The following is a 25,620-nucleotide window of genomic DNA, read 5'->3' as shown; positions in this document are numbered from 1 at the left end:
TAGTGCAACTGCAGAAGTATTTCCTAGAACACACTCCTATGCTCCCCCTGCTGATTGTCTGATATATTGCTGATATATGTGCTTGTTTGCTAAAATAAAATAATGTAATTGAACATGAACAAGGCTATACATATCCTGAAATATTTCTCTGGTAAATGTATTTTAAGCAAAAAATATAACAAAGCCTAATATTTAAATGTGCACATAATAACATTTTTATACCAGTTTTGTTGTAGTGTATATCACAGGCTAAAGTTATGCAACACTGAATAGTTTCTTTTTGCAAAAAGGTCAAGCTAATCAATTGCACGTTACTGTAGTTGTCCCTTGCAGAATAAAAAAGTAACTATAGATTCACACTGCCTTTCCTCTATGCTATGCTGTACATAATGAAGAATATTGCTATGTTCTGGAGGGCAGGGCCTGGATAAGGGGCAGTTGCACTCTGCACCTCTCACAGGTAAAACCTCCTTCCAAGCATCTTACCTAGATGTGACATCATAGCTGGATAACTATATATATAACAAGTCCTTGTGAATGGATAGGCACAGAGGGAATCTCTCAGCAAGCAGACTTTCTTTCCAAAGTGAACTGTAAGTACAGTACCAGCATTACATTACTGAATCACCTATAGATTACTATATGCAAAATGTATTATCTTCATTTAAACCATTACAAACGTGTCTACCTGCCTAGCAGATCAGTGATTTCATATTCAAGAGCTGCCAATGAAAAGGTGTGATTTTGCTAATAATATGACAAGTGATAATATTGCAATTGTGGTTTACTAGACCTAGACCTTGTTATAAAGAAATTAATACACAATTATCTGTTAAACAGTGCTCAGTAACTACGTCTAGTTACATAAATGGTAGCATGTATGTCAAATGGAATATAAAGTTTTATCTGAAATGGAAATACTTTGCAGATATTGGGGGTAATTCCAAGTTGATCGCAGCAGGAATTTTGTTAGCAGTTGGGCAAAACCATGTGCACTGCAGGGGGTACAGATATAACATGTGCAGAGAGAGTTAGATTTCGGTGGGTTATTTTGTTTCTGTGCAGGGTAAATATGGGTGGTCTTCAGTATGCCGAATGTCGGGATCCCGGCGCACATTATACCGGCGCTGGAATCCCGACACCCGGCATACCGACAGCTATTCTCCCTCGTGGGGTCCACGACCCCCCTGGAGGGAGAATAACATAGTGTGGCGCGCCACCGTGCCCGCAGCGTGGCGAGCGCAGTGAGCCCGCAAGGGGCTCCTTAGCGTTCGCCACGCTGTCGGTATGCCGGTGGTCGGGCTCCCGCCGCCGGTATGCTAGTCGCTGGGAGCCCAAGCGCCGGCATACCGTACTACACCCGTAAATACTGGCTGCTTTATTTTTACGCTGCAATTTAGATTGCAGATTGAACACACCCCACCCAAATCTAACTCTCTCTGAACATGTTATATCTGCCTCCCCTGCAGTGCACATGGTTTTGCCCAACTGCTAACAAAATTCCTGCTGCTATCAACTTGGAATTACCCCCATTATTCCTAGAAAGTTATATTCTGTTACTGTTTTATCAGTACTCTGCCATACTGTATGTGTATAAAGTGTATGAACATGAAGGGGGGTATTCAATTAGTCACAAAAAAAATTTGGGTGCGAAAAATGGGTGTTTTCACAACTAATTTTTTTTTTGGTTTAACCCAAAAGTCTTCCATTTTTTCCGCCCGAAACATATTCCACTTTCAGCCAAAATCACATCGAATCCTCTAAAAGTCGCTGACTTATGTGTTTTCACAGCCACGATCGGGTTAAAAATATTAGCTTATTGCGGATTTGGTTTCACCTGTCTGAGGCAGGCGAAACATAATCCCTGATAAGCCCCGGCATTGGGGCTAATTGGATAGGTCTGGGGGAAGTAATTAGCCGCGACTAATAGTATACCACCCAAAATGTTTCACTCCAAGCCTTGTAACACTACTGAATATTGTACATTTGTATTTCTGTTTCCAGAAAGAATCAAATTACTTTTATAAAAATGGTTGGACTGAGACCCTCTGACATCCCCCCTACACCGGCTGTCAAGTTCATTGGTGCTGGCACAGCTGCATGCATAGCAGATCTCTTTACATTCCCCCTGGACACAGCAAAAGTCAGACTGCAGGTAATAGCATCACACATGTTGTGAATATTGCCATTGGGCTCTAAAAAGATCCTGGGTCCGAGCATCCAAAGCCAGGATCACACATTGTTCATATTGATCTACTAGGGCAGTGATTCCCAAACCGCGTGCCATGGCATCCTAGGGTTCCTTGGGGCTGCTGCAAGTGCCATGTTTTGGTCAATATGATAGGCAAAACCCGTGCTGATGGCTGCTAATCACACGGGCAACCGTGTCCACCAACACATAACTGAACCTAAGGATGGTAGCTATGCACAATATACTTAATCATTTTTCTCAATAAGAAACTTTTGGCCTAGGGGTGGCACCTAGAGATGCACGAGGTACAAATGGCATTCTTTCCATGCAGAGCAAAGGATGTCTGCTTTTACATGTAACTCACAAATATTGGGCAACTTTCTTTCAATACTGTAATTTAGAGATGAGCTGAGCTAGGACGTGCCTAAGTTGCTATGCACATATTTTTAAAGTCTAATTTTTGTTAAGCTGCAAAACACCATCTTGAACCATATATATCAAACATACCATCCACTGAGACAGTTGCCCACCATTAATACACAGGGCATCTGGTCAAAATCTATCTACTGAGCCCAAAGCTTCCTACAAGACATACAGTGGGTAGAATTCAAATGTTTGAAAAGTCAGTTGGGAGTCTGTTTTTTCCTGTCTATTAGATAGGAAAAAACAGACACCCAACCGACTTTTCAAACATTTGAATCTCCCCCACGATGTCATATGCTTCTCACATGTGGTGCACTGTGTAAGAGGCCATCACTGACTCAGGTATCATCCATTCAGCCACCACTACCTCCCACCTTATTAGAGGTGTCTAACAATTACTGTCACTGCTGAATGAATGCCGACCACAAGCTGGCACTCACCAGCTACATCTCTCTTTGTGAATTTGGAAATGTAATTAGTTCAGATTGCCATTGGAGAAACTGATTTATTTTACACTGTACTCACAAATGATGGAGATAACCATTTATTTAATCATTTAGATACCAATCTACAGCTGTAACATAGCTATTAGTTATTATTAGTGGGGCTGTGTAACACGAATCATGTAGGCTCAGTACATTTGACTGGCCCTAGAGTTGAATCAAATTAAGCCGCAGGCTCCACTGCATGTGTTATACTGTATGTATGTTGTATGCAGGGGCACTTTAAGAGAGGAGGGAGCACTGTAGAATCTGAGCCTTCTACTCTACTGCGCATGCGCAGATCTCTGGGAAAATGGTGCGGCGGACATTTTTCCTGAGATTTCTCTACTACACATGCACAAAACACAGTGAAAATGGGCGCTGAGCCATTTTCACTGTGTTTTCACAGTGCTGCGGATGCCGGCACTGGACTCCGGAGGGGTATTTTAAAAATGGGTGCAGCGTCTGCGGTGGGGGCCCCCTCTGGACTCAGGGGCCCCCTCTGGACTCAGGGGCCCGTGTGCACCGCACACTCTGCACCCATTATAGAAATGCCAGTGGTTGTATGTGTATAAATTACTACTATTACTACACAAACTTTGTTTTCTCTGTAGATTGTATTTCAGAGTAAACCCCATCATTTTGAGAGTGCTCTTTTTACATTTCAGATTCAAGGAGAGTCAGCTGTTATTGGGGCAGTGAATGGAATACGATACAAGGGTGTGTTTGGAACCATAAGCACTATTATAAAGACAGAGGGACCAAAGAGCCTGTATAATGGATTAGTGGCAGGACTGCAGCGACAAATGAGTTTTGCCTCCATTAGAATTGGGCTATATGATACAGTTAAACTTTTCTACACCAATGGAAAAGAGAGTGAGTGTACCTAAATATGCAAATATTTCTGCATTTCTTATATTCAGTTTAAGACATCTGAGATCATTAACTATTGTATTTGTACAGAGGCTGGGATCGGTAGCAGAATACTTGCTGGATGTACGACAGGGGCACTGGCGGTTACTGTGGCTCAGCCCACTGATGTGGTAAAAGTCAGATTTCAAGCACAGGTCAATCTTCGTGGGGTGAAGAAGAGATACAATGGTACATTGGCTGCTTACAAGACCATTGCCAAGGAAGAAGGGATGAGAGGACTTTGGAAAGGTACATGAAATGTACAGTAGCAGTTATACATATATGTAAAAGAGCTATATGTACTAAGATTTCTAGTTTATCATAGGTAAGCTAGTTTAACACACAGTATTAATTCATTGTGTTGTTTTGCTGCATCACTCTATGTATAGCACCCCCATATTACACAGCACTTTATAGAGAATAATCAATTACGCCTGTCCCCTTCCATTGGAGCTTATAGTATAAATTTCCATCTACACATATACTAGTGCCCATTAGTTTCACCAGCAGCAAATTAACCTGGCAATATGTTTTAAGTAAGAGTAAACCCTAGCACTCAGATGAAACCCATGCAAACAAGGAGAGACGTACAAACTCCAAACATATAGGGCCCTGATAGAAATGTGACCCATAGCCCCAGTGATGTGAGCAGACAAAACATGCGATGGTGCCCGTGTGAAGCAGTAATAAAATAAGGCTATAGAATATTAGGAATAAAGAAAGGTATTAGATGGAATCCATCAACATATGTATAATACTTTGAATGCACTTTTTGGCTTACAGGAACATTCCCAAATGTGACAAGAAATGCTATTGTCAACTGTACTGAACTTGTAACCTATGACCTAATAAAGGAAGCTCTACTGCAGTACAAACTGCTGACAGGTAACTACAATTCTGCAAATCAAAAACTATACAAGGAAATATAGTTTTCTACAATAACGTATTTACTGTATAAGGAAATATATTGTTTAATAAATGATTAAGACTTAACATGTACATATCATGTACACACAATGAAGGCTGTCAAATTGCGTGCTGCACCAATATATAACCCAGTGGTTCTCAAACTGGGTGACGCAGCACACTGGTGTAATGTATGGAACTTGCAAGGGTACCACAGGTTGGTCAATTCAGTAATAAAAAGTGACATCATTCAGAGTCAAAGCAAAAATTGAACATATTACTGCTATTAACCCTCATCAATAACATCATTACCATCACTCGATCTGCAAATTTATTTAGTAAACAGTGTCAGACTGGGGCTTCAAGGACCCACCAGGGAAATGCAGTGGTATGGGCCCTTGCTTAGAGGCTTTGCTTACAATTAGTGCATGCTCTTTTTCCCCTAGCTTTTCCTTGAGACCGAAAGGGCCGAAAAGCCGCAACTTTAGGTTTGAAGTTGTATGTGGAAGGAAACTTGACCTTTTTGGAGTCTGCTTCTGACTCCAGAATATCTGTCAATTCTTTACCAAAAAGAATATTTCCAGAAAAAGGCAAAGATTCCAAAACCTTCTTAGATTCTGAATCAGCTTTCCAAGTACGTAACCAAACTGCTCTGCGAGCAGCTATTGTTGAAGCTGATGCCCTGGAGGCAATAGTACCCATATCTTATGCTGCTTCTTCCAAAAAATAAGATTTTAAACATACCGGTAAATCTTTTTCTCCTAGTCCGTAGAGGATGCTGGGGACTCCGTAAGGACCATGGGGTATAGACGGGCTCCGCAGGAGACATGGGCACTCAAGACTTTAGATGGGTGTGAACTGGCTCCTCCCTTTATGCCCCTCCTCCAGACCTCAGTTAATGAACTGTGCCCAGAGGAGACGGACAGTACGAGGAAAGGATTTTTGTTAATCTAAGGGCGAGATACATACCAGCCCACACTATACACACCGTACAACATGGTATACACTAAACCAGTTAACAGCATGAACAAAACAGCATCAGCCAGAGACTGATCGCAACTGTAACATAACCCTTATGTAAGTAACAACTATATACAAGCCTTGCAGAATTTGTCCGCACTGGGACGGGCGCCCAGCATCCTCTACAGACTAGGAGAAAAAGATTTACCGGTAGAATTAAAATCTTATTTTCGGGGGCGTGGCTTGGCTGTATCCCTGAGCAGACGTGCTACTCCAGGGCTCCAGGGAATACAGCTTAAAAAACTATTTTGCCGCAGACAGACCCGGTCTAGATCACCCCTAAGCGGGGTACTTAGGCCGGGGAGTGCTAGCCGTGAGACCTCGGGACGCTGCGGGATACCGCGGGCCGCTCCGGTGCCGCGGCCTACATCAGCAACTGAAGCCGGGGCCTGGAGTTTGGCGGCGGCCCGGCGGGAAGCTCCGGACGGGCGCACGGCCGCAGCGGGACCCAGACGGCGCTCCACAGACACTCCTGGAGCCCCCTGACCACCTGGGGACCTGTCACAGACCCTTCAGGTCCACCACAATAAAGGGGAAATCTGCCAGAAGCCCACAGACGCCATACACAGACCTGCTCCCTCCAGCCTGTCCCAGCAGCGGCGGCCATTTTGGATTGTAAAACACAGTGCACACAAGCACACAGAGAAAGGGGCTCCTTTACTCATTCCTCCTCACCGGAAAAAAGGTAATACAGGCCTGATATTCAATATTACACACTATAGTGCACTGATCCCCTGCGAATATTGGGTCCCTGCCTCCCTTGGAGATGCCACACAGTCGTTAGACCCTGCTGCTTCCACATCTGGTCGGCCCCCGGGAGCGAAGTACACACCTGAGACAGCGCGGTGCCCGACAGCTCACAGGTGCCTCGTGCCTCATACCTCATACCTACGAACCGGCAGGACTAAACCCTGATATCGCACAGTGACGATCAGCTCCTGTCGCTGTCCATAATCTACACATGTCACTGACATTCCTAACCCCTACCGACACATATACCATACCTATCATTTACAGTAAATTTCTAAACCCGACCGCAGATTCCCCTGCAAATTTGGGAAGACCCCTAGACACTCCTTGGAAGATGTGTCTGCTCGACTGATGCCGCCTTGAAGCCACGTGGGGGGCTACTGCATGGCGAAGGCCCGCGCTTTGTTATATTGCCGGGGACATGTGAAAGTATAATACTACTCCAACCTTATTACAGACCGATCTCATGGTGGGAGGCACGAAGAAACAAAAGGCAAAAACCAAGCCAGACGAAACTCCAAAATACGTGACGCGTCATTCATCGGACCTGCGTCAGTTTCTCACTCCATCAACCGCGGGCCATACTTCCACCCCAGCGACAGCGGATTCCTCGATTCTTCATATACCAAAGGGCGACATGTCGGTCTCCAAAGACGCACATTCCCCATGGACTTCCTCCTCATCTGCAGAAATTAGTGAAATTCTGTCTCACGTCAAGTCGCTTCCTACCAAACAAGACTTCTCCGCGCTAGAGACACGCTTACGCTCTACTATTAAACAAGAGGTGGCAACTCTCCAACAGGACATATCTCAAGTCGCGGCCCGGGTAGATATATTGGAACGCCACGAGACATCTGGCTTGGACACTCTAACTAAATTTCAAGAGGTGCTTACCCATCAGAGGAATGATATTGCCTTTCTTAGGTCACGTATCGAAGATATGGATAACCGCGGGAGGCGGAACAATATTAGGGTCAGAGGCCTCCCTGAAAGTGTCCAACAGGCAGATCTGACATCTGCCCTAACCTCAATATTTGGAGAGCTTACAGATCTGGATTCGAATGAGACAATCATGTTTGACAGGGCACATCGAGCCCTCCGTCCTCGCGGTATACCATCAGACAAGCCACGGGATGTGATTTGCAGGCTCCACTATTATGCCCAAAAGGAGGAGATAATGAGGAAGGCCCGTCAATTGAATGATATCGATTTCCAGGGGGAAAAGATTCAACTATTTCCGGATCTCGCATGGTCGACATTGCAACAACGTCGCGCCTTAAAGCCTCTTACCGATTCCCTCCGGAAACAAGAGGTGAAATATAGATGGGGCTTCCCTTTTTCTCTCCAGGTCACCCACAATGGCAGATCGATTATCCTCTCCAGACCTTCAGAGTTACCAGCTTTCCTCTTGACCGTGGGTTTGCAGCCAATATTGTTACCTGATTGGGACTCTTTTCACCACCAACCTGAAATACCAGAGGTGACTCCTCCAGATGATAGATGGCAACAAGTGCGATCCCCGCGGCCGCGAGAGACTGGGAATGGGAGCGCACGATCTTCCGAGCCTCCATGATGGCGTTGTCTTATTCTTTTGAGGCATAAAAGTTTTTGTCATTGCAGCCGCATAATTGGTTTCTTTTGCTCCTATGTGCCGCAATGCGCTATTGATATATATAATCGGTTCTGTAATGGTTCTTCTAAATGATTGTTATGTTTTAGTTAGCTTGCGTTTTGATTATGTCTAGACTGCATTTTTGCTAACGATGCTAATACTTTCTTCATTCCTTAATAATTTTTTGAGTACTGTATAGATTCCTAGACCCGTGGGCGGTCGCCTTCGGTGGCCCCCTGTAGGACCCCCTACATGCTGCACCCCCTACCTCTTCGGGCTGGGAGCTGGCAGGACCCCGCTCCTGTCCCTATTGCAGCAACCTTTATTCTACCACTACGGTTAGCTATGTTTGATATTATAGCACTTTGTGCTGTGGTTTTCCATGCTACATTCTTTTTTATTCTTCTTGGCTATATTCGGACTTTCTTCTTTTTTTTCCTTGCTGTCCTTTTTTCTTCTTCTCCTTCTACTATGGTTGAGATGATTGATATACATCGGGTCAGGTTTAGGCTATAATGAGTCACGGTGATTTACATGTTACTTCCCTCAATGTTAAGGGCTTAAATATCCCTGAGAAGAGGTCCAAACTTCTCAAATGGCTCAGAGATGAGAAAGTGGACGTTGCCTTTATCCAGGAAACTCATTTTAAGATTGGCCATGTACCATCACTTAAATGTCATTATTATCCCCAGGTCTTCATGACTAATAATCCCTCTGGTAAGACATTAGGTGTAGCTATTCTGTTTGCTCGTCACTTGCCTGTTCAAAATGTCACTTCTCATAGACTAGTGGAGGGCAGGGGGTTGCTGGTAAAGTGCGATATCCATAATCAACGCTTTTCCTTTTTGACTGTATATGTTCCCAATATTAAGCAGCCTTCCTTCCTGACCTCGGTTCTGGAACTCGCCGAGCCTCTTTTGGAGGGAGTGGTGGTGATGGGAGGCGACCTGAACTGGACTCTTGACCCTCTCCATGACTCATCTAAAAAGGTATCTCATAAACCGGAGAAGGAGTATAGGAGGATGAGACGTGCTTTGCTTGACCACCAGCTGATCGACACATGGAGGCTGACACACCCTTCAGAGGTAGACTACTCTTTTTTTTCCCATCCCCATCAGACATATTCTAGGATTGACTACCTGTTTCTAAGCCACAGACACCTACACCTAATTTCTGACACCTCTATAGGACAGATAGTATGGTCCGATCATGCCCCTGTTAATCTCACGATACGCCTTCCTTCAAGTCCACGGCGTCAATGGTCATGGCGTTTCAACGACACACTTTTACAAGATGAGATATGTCGCTCTCAAATAGGAGCGGCTATAGATTCCTATATTGGCGATAATGACCTAGACGATATATCTAAACTTTCGGTGTGGGAGGCACATAAGTGTGTCCTGCGTGGGGTTTGCATTCAGATAGGCTCTCGACGCAAGAAGCAGAGAGAACAGCTTAGAGAGGATCTACTATCTAAAATAAAATCCCTAGAACTCTTACATAAGAAGTCCCACACTCCTCAACACTATGCAGATCTCGAGACAGCTAGGGCAGATTTGAACAGACTGCTTTCCGATAGAGTCAAGTTCTCCTACCGGAAATGCCGAAGCAGATATTATCAATGGGGCAATAAACCGGGGAAATTGCTAGCCAGGGCTCTTCGTGAACAACGTGCTACTACTTTTATTCATTGCATTAAGGATGGTCGGGGGAAACCCCTCCACGAGACTCCCCACATAGCTAAAGCCTTCCAGGCTTATTACTCCGCCCTGTACAATCTTTCTGGGCCATCTGGGAGGACAGACAAGATTTCACACCAAACAGCCATAGCAGATTATTTAAATAGCATAGATTACCCTACTTTGTCAAGAGAAGATGCAGAGGGTTTAGACGCACCCTTCTCTCCTGAGGAGGTTTTAAAAGTCATCGAATCCTCCCCCAATGGCAAAAGTCCGGGCCCCGACGGGTACACCATTGCTTACTATAAGGCCTTTAAGGAGAAATTAACCCCTATTCTCACAAGAGCTTTTAACACCGTGTCGGAAAAATCACAGTTTGCTTCACAATCCCTAGAGGCACATATCACTGTTTTACCCAAGGAGGGGAAGGACCCCAGCCTCTGCTCCAGTTACCGGCCGATCTCACTACTAAATTTAGATATAAAACTCTTCGCAAAGCTGATTGCAAATCGCCTTAAATTGCTGCTACCAGATTTAATTCATGGAGACCAGGCGGGGTTTGTCTTAGGTCGGGAAGCCAGGGATAATACCTCTAAGGTGCTTAATATGATTTATTATGCCAACCAGGCTACATCCCCCTCAATTATATTGTCAACTGATGCTGAAAAAGCGTTTGATAGGGTGGATTGGGACTTTATGTCCGGCATCCTGAGGCACCTGGGACTTGGCAACGCTTGTCTCCATAGAATCCTATCCCTCTACGCCATTTGCCAAAATTAAGATTAATGGCTCCTTATCAGACCCCTTTACCATTTCCAATGGCACGCGACAGGGATGCCCGTTATCCCCTTTACTTTTTGTCTTAAGCATGGAAGCTTTAGCGAGAAGCATTAGGGCTAACCGAAACATCTCTGGGTTATTAGTAAGAGGACGCGAATACAAATTAGCTTTGTATGCTGATGATTTGCTGGCCCTAATTTCAAACCCGGTGACTTCTCTCCCAAATTTGATGCTAGAATTTGATAGGTTCGGAGCCCTTTCTAATTTTAAGATAAATTATTCTAAATCCATAGCAATGAACCTAACTACTTCCCCGGGCGTCCTGACCGGCCTGAAGGGCTCTTTCCCCTTTACCTGGCACGAACACAGAGTTAAGTACTTGGGGGTAATGCTATCTAACGATTTATCTAAAATATTTCCCTTAAATTTCGGCCCTTTGTTGAAAACACTCCGTTTAGACTTCCAGAAATGGAAGAAATTGCGTTTATCTTGGTTTGGTAGGATTAACGTGGTTAAAATGAACGCTCTCCCCAGGATTCTATTCTTTCTTCAAACCCTCCCTATATTCATCCCCCCTCTGTGGTTCAGGGACGTTCAAAACCTCATTCGCACGTTTGTCTGGGGAGGTAGAGCTCCCAGATTTAAACATGACATTCTATTCCGGAGGGGACATCAAGGGGGACAACAACTCCCTCATATTCCCAGCTACTACCATGCGGTACAATTAAATAGAGTTTTGGAATGGACAAGGGCTAAAGACTGTAAACAATGGGTGCTTTTGGAAGAAGGATGTCTCCCACATTACATAGAAATAGTCCCGTGGCTGCCCTCCCTCCCGAAAATCGCTCACCCTACGGTCACCCCCACGCTTAACGTATGGCACAAGCTCAGGTTAAAGACACACATCTCCTCTAAGTGGTCCCCCTTGACTTCTTTTCTTCATAACCCCGAATTTGGTCCTGGACTCCACAGCCTGGCATTTGCTTCTTGGGCGGAGGCGGGGCTTTTCAGGGTTGGTCAGCTGGTGAGTTCGGGTAGAGTGCGCTCATTCTCAGATGTTCAGTCCCTCTGGAAAATATCAAGCGTCGATTTTTGGAAGTTCCTCCAGGTTCATCATTTTCTAGCGACCTCCAAAAATCTCTCTGACATAACCAGAGGTCTCACTAACTTCGAAAAACTATGCGTTTCCACCCGTTCCCCTACACATACCATCTCCCAAATTTATGCGATTATTGTGGAGGACTTGTTTTCCCAACCCCCTGCCTTCATGACTTCTTGGGAAAGGGAAATGCGAGGGATAAACTCTCAGGCCGATTGGGACACTATATTTCGTAATGCTCAGGCAAGCTCTCTATGTTTGTCAACGAGGGAAACGGTATATAAGCTTATATATAGATGGTACAGGACTCCCCGTGTCCTTAATAAAATGTTTCCTACCTTGTCGAATCTCTGCTGGAGGTGTAAGGGAGCACCGGGGAGTTTTTTACACATCTGGTGGGACTGCCCTATTATAATTCCTTTCTGGAAGGACGTTTTTAGATGCTCCGAGCTGATAGTGGGAGATGAGATACCCGAGGGGCCTGAGTTTTGGCTCTTTAATCTTACCTCAGCAAGTACACATTCTTATAAATACTCACTTCTGAGACACCTTAGCAATGCTGCAAGGGCCGTGATACCGGCTCTGTGGAGATCCGCCTCCCCACCCTCGATCAAACAATGGTTTAACAAGATTACATACTTTTTAGACATGGAAGACCTTATATCCTTCTCGATGGGAAGAACCACTGACTTTACCGCTACCTGGTTTCCGTGGTTTGACTTCATGGAGTCTCCGATATACAGGTCCTATATGGTAACCTAATCATCCCCGTATAAATCTTTAGACAAAAAAAAAAAAAAAAAAAAAAAAAACTTCATCTCAACTGACTACTTTTATATTCTCTTCCTTTTCATATTTCTCACTTTCTTTCTGTTTCTACTCTCTTTTTCCTTTCCTACATTTCTTATAATTAACGCTTTATAATGTCTGTATCCTTTATATATATTTTGATGGAAGAACAGTCAACTTTTCCATCTGTGCTATTATGTTTAAAACAAAGTTACTAAGACGGTACGACCAGATATGTTTTCCTTTGTATACTTTGGATTCTATTGTTTGAAAATGTTGTACTACTGTTACATCTACAGCATTAATAAAAACAGATTAAACAAAAAAAATAAAATCTTATTTTCTCTTACGTCCTAGAGGATGCTGGGGACTCCGTAAGGACCATGGGGATTATACCAAAGCTCCAAACCGGGCGGGAGAGTGCGGATGACTCTGCAGCACCAATTGAGCAAACATGAGGTCCTCATCAGCCAGGGTATCAAACTTGTAGAATTTTGCAAAAGTGTTTGAACCCGACCAAGTAGCTGCTCGGCACAGCTGTAATGACGAGATGCCTCGGGCAGCCACCCAAGAAGAGCCCACCTTCCTAGTGGAATGGGCCTTTACCGAATTTGGCAACGGCAATCCAGCCGTAGAATAAGCATGCTGAATCGTGTTACAGATCCAGCGAGCAATAGTCTGCTTAGAAGCAGGAGCGCCAACCTTGTTGGCCGCATACAGGACAAACAGTGCCTCTGTTTTCCTAACTCGAGCCGTCCTGGCTACATAAATTTTTAAGGCCCTGACTACATCAAGGGACTTGGAATCCTCCAAGTCACCCGTAGCCACAGGCACTACAATAGGTTGGTTCATATGGAACGACGAAACCACCTTAGGCAGAAATTGAGGACGAGTTCTCAGCTCTGCTCGATCTACATGGAAAATCAGATAGGGGCTCTTGTGAGACAAAGCTGCCAATTCGGACACCCGCCTCGCAGATGCCAAGGCCAACAACATGACCACTTTCCAAGTGAGAAATTTTAACTGCACCGTTTGAAGAGGTTCAGACCAGTGTGATTGAAGGAACCGTAACACCACGTTAAGGTCCCACGGTGCCACTGGGGGCACAAAAGGAGGTTGGATGTGCAGCTCTCCCTTTACAAAAAGTCTGGACTTCTGGGAGAGCAGCCAATTCCTTCTGAAAGAATATAGATAAGGCCGAAATCTGCACCTTAATGGAGCCTATCTTCAGGCCCATATCCACTCCTGTCTGTAGAAAGTGGAGAAAACGACACCAGCTGAAAATCTTCCGTAGGAGCATTCTTGGCTTCACACCAAGAAACATATTTCCTCCAGATATGGTGATAATGCTTTGTCGTTACCTTTCCTAGCTAGGATTTGGTGTTCAACCACCATGCCGTCAAACGTAACCGCGGTAAGTCTTGGAACGCACAGGGCCCCTGTTGCAACAGGTCCTCCCTGGGAGAAAGAGGCCACGGATCTTCTGTGATCATTTCCTGAAGATCTGAATACCAGGCCCTTCGAGGCCAATCTGGAACAATTAGAATTGTCTGCACTCTTGTTCGTCTTATGATTCTCAATATTTTTGAGATGAGTGGAAGTGGAGGGAACATGTAGACCGTCTGAAACACCCACGGTGTCACCAGGGCGTCCACCGCTACTGCCTGAGGGTCCCTCGACCTGGAACAATACGTCCGAAGCTTTTTGTTGAGGCGTGACGCCATCATGTCTATTTGAGGAAGTCCCCAACGACTTGTTACTTCTGTAAAGACCTCTTGATGAAGCCCCCACTCTCCTGGATGGAGATCGTGTCTGCTGAGGAAGTCTGCTTCCCAGTTGTCTACTCCCGTGATGAAGACCGCTGACAGAGCGCTTACATGATTTTCCGCCCAGTGAAGAATCCTGGTGGCCTCCGCCATTGCTGCTCTGCTCCTCGTTCCGCCCTGGCGGTTTACATGCGCCACGGCTGTGATATTGTCTGACTGGATCAGAATGGGTAGGTTGCAAAGAAGATTCTCCGCTTGCTGTAGGCTGTTGTATATGGCCATTCCAGCACATTGATGTGTAGACAAGCCTCCTGGCTTGACCATATTCCCTGAAAATTTCTTCCTTGTGTGACTGCTCCCCATCCTTGGAGGCTCGCATCCGTGGTCAGAAGAATCCAATCTTGAATGCCGAACCTGCGACCCTCTAGAAGGTGAGCACTCTGCAGCCACCACAGGAGAGATACCCTGGCCCTGGGGGACAGGCTTATCCTCCGATGCATTTGTAGATGGGACCCTGACCACTTGTCCAGAAGGTCCCACTGAAAAGTTCTCGCATGGAACCTGCCGAACGGAATTGCCTCGTAGGCCGCCACCATCTTTCCCAATACTCGAGTGCATTGATGAACTGGCACTCTTTTTGGTTTTAGCAGGTCCTTGACCATGTTCTGGAGCTCCTGGGCTTTTTCCATTGGGAGAAAAACCCTCTTTTTCTGTGTCCAGAATCATGCCCAAAATGCCAGCCGAGTTGTCGGAACCAACTGCGACTTTGGTAGATTTAGAATCCAGCCGTGTTGTTGTAGTACTCTCAGAGAGAGAGACACACGCTCTTTAGTAACTGATCTCTCGATCTTGTCTTTATCAGGAGATCGTCCAAGTATGGGATAATTGTGACTCCCTGCTTGCGCAGGAGCACCATCATTTTTGCCATCACCTTGGTGAAAATCCTCGGGGCCGTGGAAAGCCCAAACGGCAACGTCTGAAACTGGTAATGACAATCCTGTACAGCGAATCTCAGGTACGCCTGATGAGGAGGATATATGGGGACATGAAGGTATGCATCCTTTATGTCCAGAGACAGCATAAAATCCCCCCCTTCCAGGCTGGAGATCACTGCCCGGAGAGATTCCATCATGAATTTGAACCTCTTCAAATATAGGTTTAGGGATTTTAGATTTAGAATTGGTCTGACCGAGCCGTCCGGCTTCGGGACCACAAACAAGGTTGAATAAAACCCCTTTCCCTGTTGTTCTAGGGGAACCTTGATAATCACCTGTTGTTGACACAGTTTCTGTATGGCAACTGAAACGGTTTCCCTCTCTGGGGGAGAAGCTGGCAAGGCCGATTTGAAAAATCGGTGTGGAGGCATATCTTCGAACTCCAGTTTGTAGCCTTCGGATACAATTTCGACCACCCAAGGATCCAAATCCGACTGAACCCAGACCTGGCTGAAGAGACGAAGACGTGCCCCCACCGGTGCGGAGCCCCAGCGTCATGCGGTGGATTTTGTAGAAGCCGGGGAGGATTTTTGTTCCTGGGAACTAGCCGTAGCTGGTGCCCTTTTCCCTCTACCTTTACCTCTGGCGAGGAAGGAAGAGCCCCGACCCTTTCTGAACTTATGCGACCGAAAGGACTGCATCTGGTATTGGTGTTTTCTTTTGCTGTAGGGGAACATAAGGCAAAAAAGAAGACTTACCCGCAGTAGCTGTGGAAACCAGGTCCGCGAGGCCCTCCCCAAATAAAACTTCACCCTTGTAAGACAAAGCCTCCATATGTCTCTTTGAATCAGCATCACCTGTCCATTGACGGGTCCACAGGGACCTTCTAGCAGAAACTGCCATAGCATTGGCTCTTGAACCCAACAGCCCAATATCTCTCGCAGCCTCTCTCATATATAACGCTGCGTCCTTAATGTGACCCAAGGTCAACAAAATACTATCCTTATCTAAGGTGTCAATGTCCGAAGACAAGTTATCTACCCACGCTGCAATTGCGCTACCCACCCATGCCGACGCTACTGCCAGCCTAAGCAGGGCTCCAGTATGTGCGTAAATTGATTTTAAGGTAGTTTCCTGCCTGCGATACGCAGGATCTTTTAGGGCCGCTGTGTCCGGGGACGGTAGCGCCACCTTTTTGGACAAGCGCGTCAAAGCTTTGTCCACCGTGGGCGAGGATTCCCACCATAACCTGTCCTTTGAGGGGAAAGGATACACCATAATAATTCTCTTGGGAACCTGCAGTCTCTTGTCTGGAGTTTCCCAAGCCTTTTCAAATAAAGCGTTCAGCTCATGAGATGGGGGAAACATTACCTCAGGTTTCTTCCCCTTAAACATGCAGACCCTCGTGTCAGGGACAGAAGGGTCCTCTCTGATATGTAAAACATCTCTTATTGCAATAATCATATATTGAATACTCTTGGCCACCCTTGGGTGTAACCTTGCATCATCATAGTCGACACTGGAGTCAGAATCCGTGTCGGTATCAGTGTCTGCTACCTGGGAAAAGGGACGTTTATAGGACCCTGAAGGGTCTTGTGACACCGCCAAAGCCATGGATTGAATCCCTGCTTTGTCCTTGGGACTCTGCTTTGTCCAATATCTTATGCAATAAAGTCGCATTAGCATTTAACACATTCCACATGTCCAACCAATCCGGTGTCGGCTGTGCCGACGGAGACACCACCATCTGCTCTGCATCCTCCCTAGACGAGCCTTCCGCTTCAGACATGTCGACACACACGTACTGACACCCCCACACACACTGGGATCTATGAATATGGGGACAGCACCCCAATAAGGCCCTTTGGAGAGACAGAGAGAGAGTATGCCAGCAACCACCTAGTGCCACTAGACACTGAAACCACAGTCTCAGCCTATACAGTGCTTTTTTGTATATGTGATTTGCGCCAAATAAATGTGCCCCCCCCCCTCGTTTTTTATCCCGTTACTTGTTCAGCAGGGGAGAGTCCGGGAGCAGCTTCTCTGCAGCGTGTTGTGGAGAAAATGGCGCTGGTTAGTGCTGGAGGATCAAGCCCCACCCCCTCGACGGCGGGCTTCGGTCCCGCTCAATTTTTTTATACTGGCGGGGGTTTTATAATATACTGCCTCCGCAGTACCTAAGCCTGGTGCCAGTCTAATATGAGGTAATTATTGCTGCCAAGGGCGCCTCCCCCTCCGCCCTTGCTGTGCCTGTGTGTGTGTGGGAGCAATGGCGCGCAGCGCGACCGCTGCGCGTTACCTCACTGAAGATCTGAAGTCTTCTGCCGCCTATGAAGTCTTCTTTCTTCATATACTCACCCGGCTTCTATCTTCCGGCTCTGTGAGGACGGCGGCGCGGCTCTGGGACGAACAGCGAGGACGACACCTGTGTTCCGACCCTCTGGAGCTAATGGTGTCCAGTAGCCTAAGACGCAGAGCCTATCAGTAAAGTAGGTCTGCGTCTCTCCCCTCAGTCCCACGAAGCAGGGAGCCTGTTGCCAGCAGTGCTCCCTGAAAATAAAAAACCTAACAAAAGTATTTTCAGAGAAACTCAGTAGAGCTCCCCTGCAGTGCATCTAGTCTCCTCTGGGCACAGGATCTGAGGTCTGTAGGAGGGGCATAGAGGGAGGAGCCAGTTCACACCCATCTAAAGTCTTAGAGTGCCCATGTCTCCTGCGGAGCCCGTCTATACCCCATGGTCCTTACGGAGTCCCCAGCATCCTCTAGGACGTAAGAGAAATATTGCAGCCTGTTTTATATGAGCTATATGGGATTTTTGCTCTCTAGAAGCTACTGAAAAATCCCCCTCCAATGTATCAGCCCAGGCAGCCACTGCCGTTGCCATCCAAGCTGAAGCCATGGCTTACCTTATGACTGCCCCAGACAGGGAAAATATGTTTTTTAGCAACCCATCCACTCTCCTATTCGTGACATAATTTAATGATGTTGAAGGCAAAGGTAATATAGATTTTCACACTAATCGAATCACATGTGTATCTACTTTAGGAGCCACCTCCCTTTTTAAACAATCCCCAGCTGGAAGAGGATAATTGGAATCCCATTTTATAGGAATTCTAAAACTTCTTATTGGGTGTAGCCCAAGCCTCTTCCATGATTTCCGTCAACTGATCTGACCCTGGAAACTCGGTTTTAACTGTTTTGGGACGTTTAAGCACAGGTGCCTTGGTTTTTAACACAGGCTCTGCTGAATCCTCTAAGGATAGAATGGCTTTCATTGCTTTAATTAACTGAGCTATATCCACTGAGCTGAGACCTTCTTCCTCCTCTTCATATGCCGAAGTAGAATTGAGCTTTCATCTTCCGATGAATCCTCCTCTGTCTCATATGTAGCCTGTGAAGGTGAAGATTTACTTACCATCAGTTTATCAGCTTTTGAGAAGCTGCTGGTGGAAGTAATATACTGTAGGTAGGGAGCTGCATGTAAGGATTAATAGTGTAACCTATTCCTGGTACAGAAGCTGTAGGAATAATCCATTCAGCTATACTGAATAAGGTCTGTGCAAATATAGCCCAAGATGGATCCATCTGTACCTGCCGTTGTACAGGGATCTGCCTTGTATTCTTCTGAAAACTAAAACAGTTTGCACACAAACCATCCTGAACCAGATCCTGAGAGGATAATACAGTTTTGCAAGACAAACATGATTTGAGTGTTGGTGTTGCTGTGAGTGTACCTTCCTCACCTTTGCCACTCTTAGACATGATAATCAGCACTTTCACAGTGTACTACACAATTTGTGACTGTACTCACTTTAAACTTTCTAAAGTGACATAGAATCTGACCCTACCCATGCACCAGCATTGAGGATCAGATAAAAAACTGACAAACATATAGTAAAGTCAGCAATCACACTAGCAGTCACGTTATGCATTAGTATAATTAGCAATATGAGCACATCATCAACTACAAACACATTTTTAAGTTTTTAGGAGATCAAATTTACTGATCATGTTTAAATGGTTCTAACGGATTCAGACGCAATGTGAAAGAAACAACAGTAAATGTATAGACTCATATGCAATAGGCACTTATCTAACTATTCGTACTCAAAAGGTAGATAGAGATTTAGTGCTGCAGAACCCGTACTCAGTAGAGTGGGATACAGGGAGACTCACCTCGCTTCCAGGATCGATCAATACGTAAGCAAATGCTGAGTGTATCCAGATGCTGCTAGTGCACACTGACGCTCCATGAACCTATAGTGAACACAGATGCGCAGTGAACACAGACGCACCGGTCACACAGCCGCCTATGCTGCGACCGGGTCCCCTCGTGCACAGCGTCTGGGACAGAAGTGAGGAAACAGTTCATGGCGGGAGACTCGGAGGAAACTGGTCATGAACCGGGGGGAGGAGTGACCAGGAGAGCGTCTGACTTCCCCTGCTGACATCAACCCTAGGGATCACGGCCTCATGCTATTCCTGGAGCCTATGATCCCTAAGGCCTAGCACTGGTGCACTCGCGATTGCAGCCGTATCAGCTACTGTTTGGTAGTCTCCTCCCAAAACAGTGCGGCTGTGTCTATATTCCATCTAGCCAAGCGTAACCGATGTCTTACCTTCTCCCCGTGCTCCGGCCACAGCCTGGTAACGTCTGCTGGACCTGCTAGTATATCCTACACAGACGCCCGCCGAAACAGCACTGTACTGGTGGGTAAGAGTTGTTGCGACTCCGCAGGGAGTTGTTGGAGCAACTCTTTCTAATATACGTATAGGACGTTGTTTAGAAAGATCACTCAAAAACCTAGTAAGCCTATAAAAATAAAATAAGAAAGCTTAGGGCTGCTAAAAAGCAGCAGCCCTCTGACCATGGTCCGGCTCCTGCCGCACCATACGAAAAATTGATTTACCTGAGCCAGGAGGCGGGAATATATGGATGGGCCTGTTGCATGCTGGGAGGCCGGAAAGCTTTGGTCGATTGGTGCCAACCCGCTGTCGATTCATCATATCCCATTGTTATCCTGTGTATAACCTGTGGACCTTGCCGGAGAAACAGGTTGCTGCTAGAAAGTAAGGTATACACCAATACCTAGAATAACATAAACATATAAAAAAGGCAGTCTCTCGCTTTTTATCTTGCTTCACTTATGGCAGACATGTCCAAACTGCGGCCCTCCAGTTGTTGTGAACTACACATCCCAGCATGCCCTGACACAGCTTTAGCATTCTCTGACAGCAAAACTGTGTCAGGGCATGCTGGGATTTGTAGTTCACAACAGCTGGAGAGCCTCAGTTTGGACATGCCTGATTTATGGACTACCTCTGGTGAGGCTTGAAGCGGTTTTGAGAAACATTACTTTGACGTTGTAATTTGACTTATTTAATTCAGAGCCCACCGTATTATTTATGTGTGGGGTCATTCCGCTTCAAATCAACACCGCTTTTGAAAGATTTTTACCTTACGGTCACTAATTTCAATAAAATTTGGTATATTAAATACTGCTATGGGTGTTAATAAAACCCCCAAATCTTAGGCTAATAAACACCATGGGTTTGAAGTTTGAAGTAGCAGTTGGGCAAAACCATGTGCACTGCAGGGGGGGCAGATATAACATTTGCAGAGAGAGTTAGATTTGGGTGGGTTATTTTGTTTCTGTGCAGGGTAAATACTGGCTGCTTTATTTTTACACTGCAATTTAGATTGCAGATTGAACTCACCACACCCAAATCTAACTCTCTCTGCACATGTTATATCTGCCCCCCCCCCCTGCAGTGCACATGGTTTTGCCCAACTGCTAAAAAAATGTCCTGCTGCGATCAACTTGGAATTACCCCCAACATCCCAAGAGGAGCTCACACACATCTACTGTATAGATGAGAAGATATGATGAATGACGCACAGGAGCACACGAAACACTAGACAACAAATCATCCAATATGTTGTGTAGTGTGTCCCCAGCTTAACATATTTTAGTATTAACATACTGTGTCATTGTACATAATATACATCAAACGAACGGTTTAAGGAGATCAATTAAAAGTAATAAACAGGCCTACATACAGTAGTTCTCATTTTCATTACTTTAACAAATGGTCCAAAGTGAAACCTTCTGTAGCAGATGATCCCAAAATAAAACTTTGGGGATTTAGGGCCAGATGTATTAAGCCTGAAGAAGTGATAAAGCAGTGATAAGTGCAAGGTGATAACACACCAGCCAATCAGCTCCAATATGTAAATTGACAGTTAGGAGCTAATTGGCTAGTGCATTATCACCATGCAGTTATCACTACTTTATCACTTCTCCAGGCTGAATACATCTGCCATGCTATGTAACAACAGTATGAACAATATTTGAGATTTTTTTTTTTTTTTTAAATATTTTACAGTATCGCTTTTTGAGAAATTCTAAATTTTTGTTGAAGCATACTGTGGTGTTATCTATCCATAAAAAGAGGTTTAAAACGAGACCTTAACTAACTCTCTAGCTCAATTAGGTGAGCTGTAAATGCAACTTAAAAAACACTAATTGCTATTTTTTTTTTTAAACTGCAGCTTTGAAGGCGTATACTGTAACTTCAAAACCAGTGTACTTAGCCTAAGATTTGGGGGTTTTCTTTACATCCATGGCAGCATTTATTATACCAAATTTCATCACAATCTGATAAGGTCAGTTTGAAACCCGGAGCCAAATGTAATAGAGAGAGAGTTTCAGAAAGTGAGAGTTTTGGTCAGGTTTTTCAGGTTTTTTTTTTTAAAGTGGCAATCATTTACACTGCAAAACCAAGTTGATCTTGCTGTGTAAATGATTGCCACTTTTTAAAAAAAAATGCAAAACCTTACAAAATCTCTCACTCTATTACATTTAGGCTCTGGTGTGGATTTGGGGGGTAATTCCAAGTTGATCGCAGAAGGAAATTTTTTAGCAGTTGGGCAAAACCATGTGCACTGCAGGGAGGCAGAAGAGAGTTAGATTTGGGTGTGGCGAGTTCAATCTGCAATCTAAATTGCAGTGTAAAAATAAAGCAGCCAGTATTTACCCTGCACAGAAACAAAATAACCCACCCAAATCTAACTCTCTCTGCACATGTTATATCTGCCCCCCCCCCCCCCCCTGCAGTGCACATGGTTTTTCCCAACTGCTAAAAAATATCCTGCTGCGATCAACTTGGAATTACACCCTTGGTGTGAGATAACCATAGGCGTGCGCAGCACATTTTATTAGGGGGTGCACCGTCGGAGTGGTGTGTCTAGCGCCGCCTTTTGGGTATGTCTAGCACCATCTATTGACGGTCAATACAATATATATATATATATCCACCCTTGTACCAATCCTAATAAAGCAGATACATTGTCAGATGTTGTGGTGTGCACCAAACAAACACCCCTGATGGCACTCACTGCAATTACACTGCTCCTCCTCAGCCTGGTTTGGCTCCCCCTCTCTTTCCCCTGCAAGCTGCAGCAGCTTACTTACAAGTCAGCCACTCACTGACACTGACAGTCACAGACTAGTACTGCCGCTGCTGGAAAAACGAGTGACGTGTCAATGGTGCTGCCAACCGCCTGCCAGTATTGAATTAGTCTTCCTAAAATGAACGCTGGCTGCATGCTGATCCTCATCAGTGGCTGGTGTTGGCATAGCATAGAAGGAGAGAGGTGGGCATGTGGCGGGTGTCACAGGTGGGTGTGCGAGCAGCATGACGTCATCACGTCGCATCACGCCGTTTTAGTACATGGAAGTGGAGCCAGGAGTTTGAAAGCCGGTGGCAGTGGCACCCTTGATTAACCCAGGCGTCCGGTCAGTAATGCAGTCCTGACAGGGTGCAGCGCAGAGGGGACAGTAATCAGCCTGCTCGGCGATCGCTGCATCAGTCATGTGAGAACGGGGTGCTAGACATTAGGGGGTGCCTGTGCGCACCAGGCACCCCCCCTGCGCACACCTATGGAGATAACCCTGTAAATAAATAATGATTCCTTTATAGATCAGCAATAATTTTATACTTCTAATTTTGTAATCCTTGTGTCTTTTGTCTTTACACTTTTTGCAGCAGTATCACTTTATAAACAAGAAAATAAGGAATGATTTCCTTTACTAATGTCTTGCAGATAACCTTCCATGCCATTTTGTCTCTGCATTTGGAGCTGGCTTTTGCACCACTGTTATTGCTTCTCCTGTGGATGTAGTAAAAACAAGATATATGAACTCTCCTCCTGGACAGTACAAGTCAGCTATTAACTGTGCATGGACTATGCTTACTAAGGAAGGACCAACAGCATTTTACAAAGGGTAATTTTCAAGTGTATATTTAAAAATCATTCTTACAATGACAATATAACCCAAATGCAGTTTTCATCAGAATCTTAAAGGCTTCCTCATTGTTAGAACCCAATGGCCCCACACAGACTATGTATTAAACTCCATGTGAGTTGCCATTTTCGAATACTAATGCACTGGAGTAATTCGCTATTGCCGTAGTGCTGGGATAACTGCACTGAAAAGCAGCTGTCCTGCTAACCTTACCACTCCTACCTTCACCATTAAATAGTGTTTCCGCATGTATAATGGATCAATTGATATAGATGTTTTCTTATAGAAAATGTTTACATTCACTCCTGCAATGTGAGTGTGTGAGACGTTTAAGGTGGGTACATGATACACGATCTGCTCTATGAGCGACGTCGCCTAATGTTTTCCACTCACAGGCCGGGGCGGTCGGCGGCAGTGCATACACACTGAGCGATATGATGACCATATCGCTCAGTGACATCATGCAGCGCATGCAGTTTTCGTACAACAGTCCAAATTGAGCTGCATGCACGGCCAACAGCGAGGGTCGTTAACGACCCAGGGGGCCGTGCATCACTCGGCGGCGGCGGCATACATACTGGCCAATATAGTAAACAACATCGCTCATGAAGGGTGAAAATGAGCGACATCGTTTAAAGGATTATTGGCCATTCATGCTTTAATATTGGTTTGACTCTATATGAACCTGATCCCCAAGAATCCAGTCAAAATGAATCAAAATTAATTGTTGATAAATACAGTCAGATGATCACTATCAGCCTTTTGACTGCACTAACAGGCCTCAGCTGCTGCCAAACTGGACATGCGTCTAGAATGGAGCAGCAGGATCAGACTGTACAGAAGCTGGCCATACTTCCAGAAGCTGGACCAAAAGAGAGAAAAGAATGTCAACATAAATATATTTCTTGGCCCAGCCATTCTGACATTGAAATCAAAATGTTAAATTATTTTATGCAGTCACACTTCTCATTGCAATGAAACGAACACACAGTTAAAATTGTGTAAATTCGTTTTGTCTCACATTTGATTTTCTTTACAGGTTTGTTCCTTCCTTCTTGCGGTTGGGATCATGGAATGTTGTAATGTTTGTATCTTATGAACAACTGAAAAGGGCTATGATGATGTCCAGGCAGAGAATGGAGTATGTGTGATACCTCACAAATGAAATTATTATTTAGCACAAAAAAAACAAGATCACAGATCACTTTCTGCAATCCACTGGGATGGGAGTTCACTAATACTACTCATCGCACTTGCATATAATGAAGGAGTAGCTTGTAACCAGTCGATCAGCTTGTCGTCCAAGGGGAAAAAAAAAAAAAAAAACTTTCCTTTAAATGGGTATGAAAACCAGTACGGACTTATTGGGTAGATGCCATTACAGAGTGCTCTATAGGACTGATGCAGTTACACGCAAGTATGTATCGTGGATGGATCTGGTGTTTTTACGCACTGTGCAAGCTCCAGTGCCGGGTGTTCACATCTACAGGAAATTCAGAATCATAAGCAACACAGCTACACCTCCACTTGTGGCTTAATAGGCCTAACTGGGTAGTAACAGAGCGGTCACACGTAGGCTAAGTGTACTGTGCGCGTGTCACGTGTGTATAAACACAACTGTGGGCGACGCAGACACCAGCCTGAATTGAAATGCATCTTTGTCACCAAGTATAAGGCTGGTGTAAGTGCGGTACAACTCTACATACAGGCAAATATCCGCATTATATTTAGTGTATGAAAGCACAGCCAACACTGAATAATCCCTATATTAGCCGCCTGTGCTCTTCAGTGACAAAATCTTGTGATGTTAGAATACTAGCCCGGAGACTGTCTGTCTAAGAGGTCTGAGAATTATTTATTCATTTATGTTTATCATTTATTTAATTTATGTTTAGCATATATAAATGAGCTAAATATTATTTATTTTTTACTCTTCAATGTTCATTTCAGAAACGATGACAATTATT

At 45.0% G+C, this 25,620-nt stretch overlaps 1 protein-coding gene across 3 annotated transcripts; it reads left to right on the top strand.

Moving 5' to 3' along the window:
• Positions 1–2,024: 2,024 nt before the first annotated feature.
• On the top strand, positions 2,025–25,472 carry UCP1 (uncoupling protein 1). 3 transcript variants are annotated; one of them, XM_063946501.1, is made up of 6 exons: positions 2,025–2,155; positions 3,765–3,972; positions 4,060–4,257; positions 4,792–4,893; positions 23,452–23,632; positions 24,693–25,472. In XM_063946501.1, exons 1-6 carry the CDS (start codon positions 2,030–2,032, stop codon positions 24,802–24,804), a joined length of 927 nt encoding a protein of 308 aa, XP_063802571.1. In that variant the 5' UTR covers positions 2,025–2,029; the 3' UTR covers positions 24,805–25,472. The 3 variants fall into 3 exon arrangements, with proteins under 3 accessions (XP_063802571.1, XP_063802573.1, XP_063802572.1); XM_063946503.1 differs by lacking the exon at positions 4,060–4,257; XM_063946502.1 differs by lacking the exon at positions 4,792–4,893.
• Positions 25,473–25,620: the final 148 nt, after the last annotated feature.

Source organism: Pseudophryne corroboree, chromosome 1, assembly GCF_028390025.1.
Source record: "Pseudophryne corroboree isolate aPseCor3 chromosome 1, aPseCor3.hap2, whole genome shotgun sequence".
Lineage (NCBI taxonomy): Eukaryota > Metazoa > Chordata > Amphibia > Anura > Myobatrachidae > Pseudophryne > Pseudophryne corroboree.
Note: the sequence above shows the minus strand (reverse complement) of the source record. Positions and strands in the feature narration are given on the sequence as shown.

What these genes read in the sequence shown, in the direction of transcription:
- UCP1 (XM_063946501.1), top strand. Translation starts at nt 2,030, where the DNA reads ATGGTTGGACTGAGACCCTCTGACATCCCCCCTACACCGGCTGTCAAG. An exon ending in CAGCAAAAGTCAGACTGCAG is followed by an intron (nt 2,156 to 3,764) that starts GTAATAGCATCA and finishes TTTACATTTCAG; the next exon opens with ATTCAAGGAGAGTCAGCTGT. An exon ending in CCAACAGCATTTTACAAAGG is followed by an intron (nt 23,633 to 24,692) that starts GTAATTTTCAAG and finishes TTTTCTTTACAG; the next exon opens with GTTTGTTCCTTCCTTCTTGC.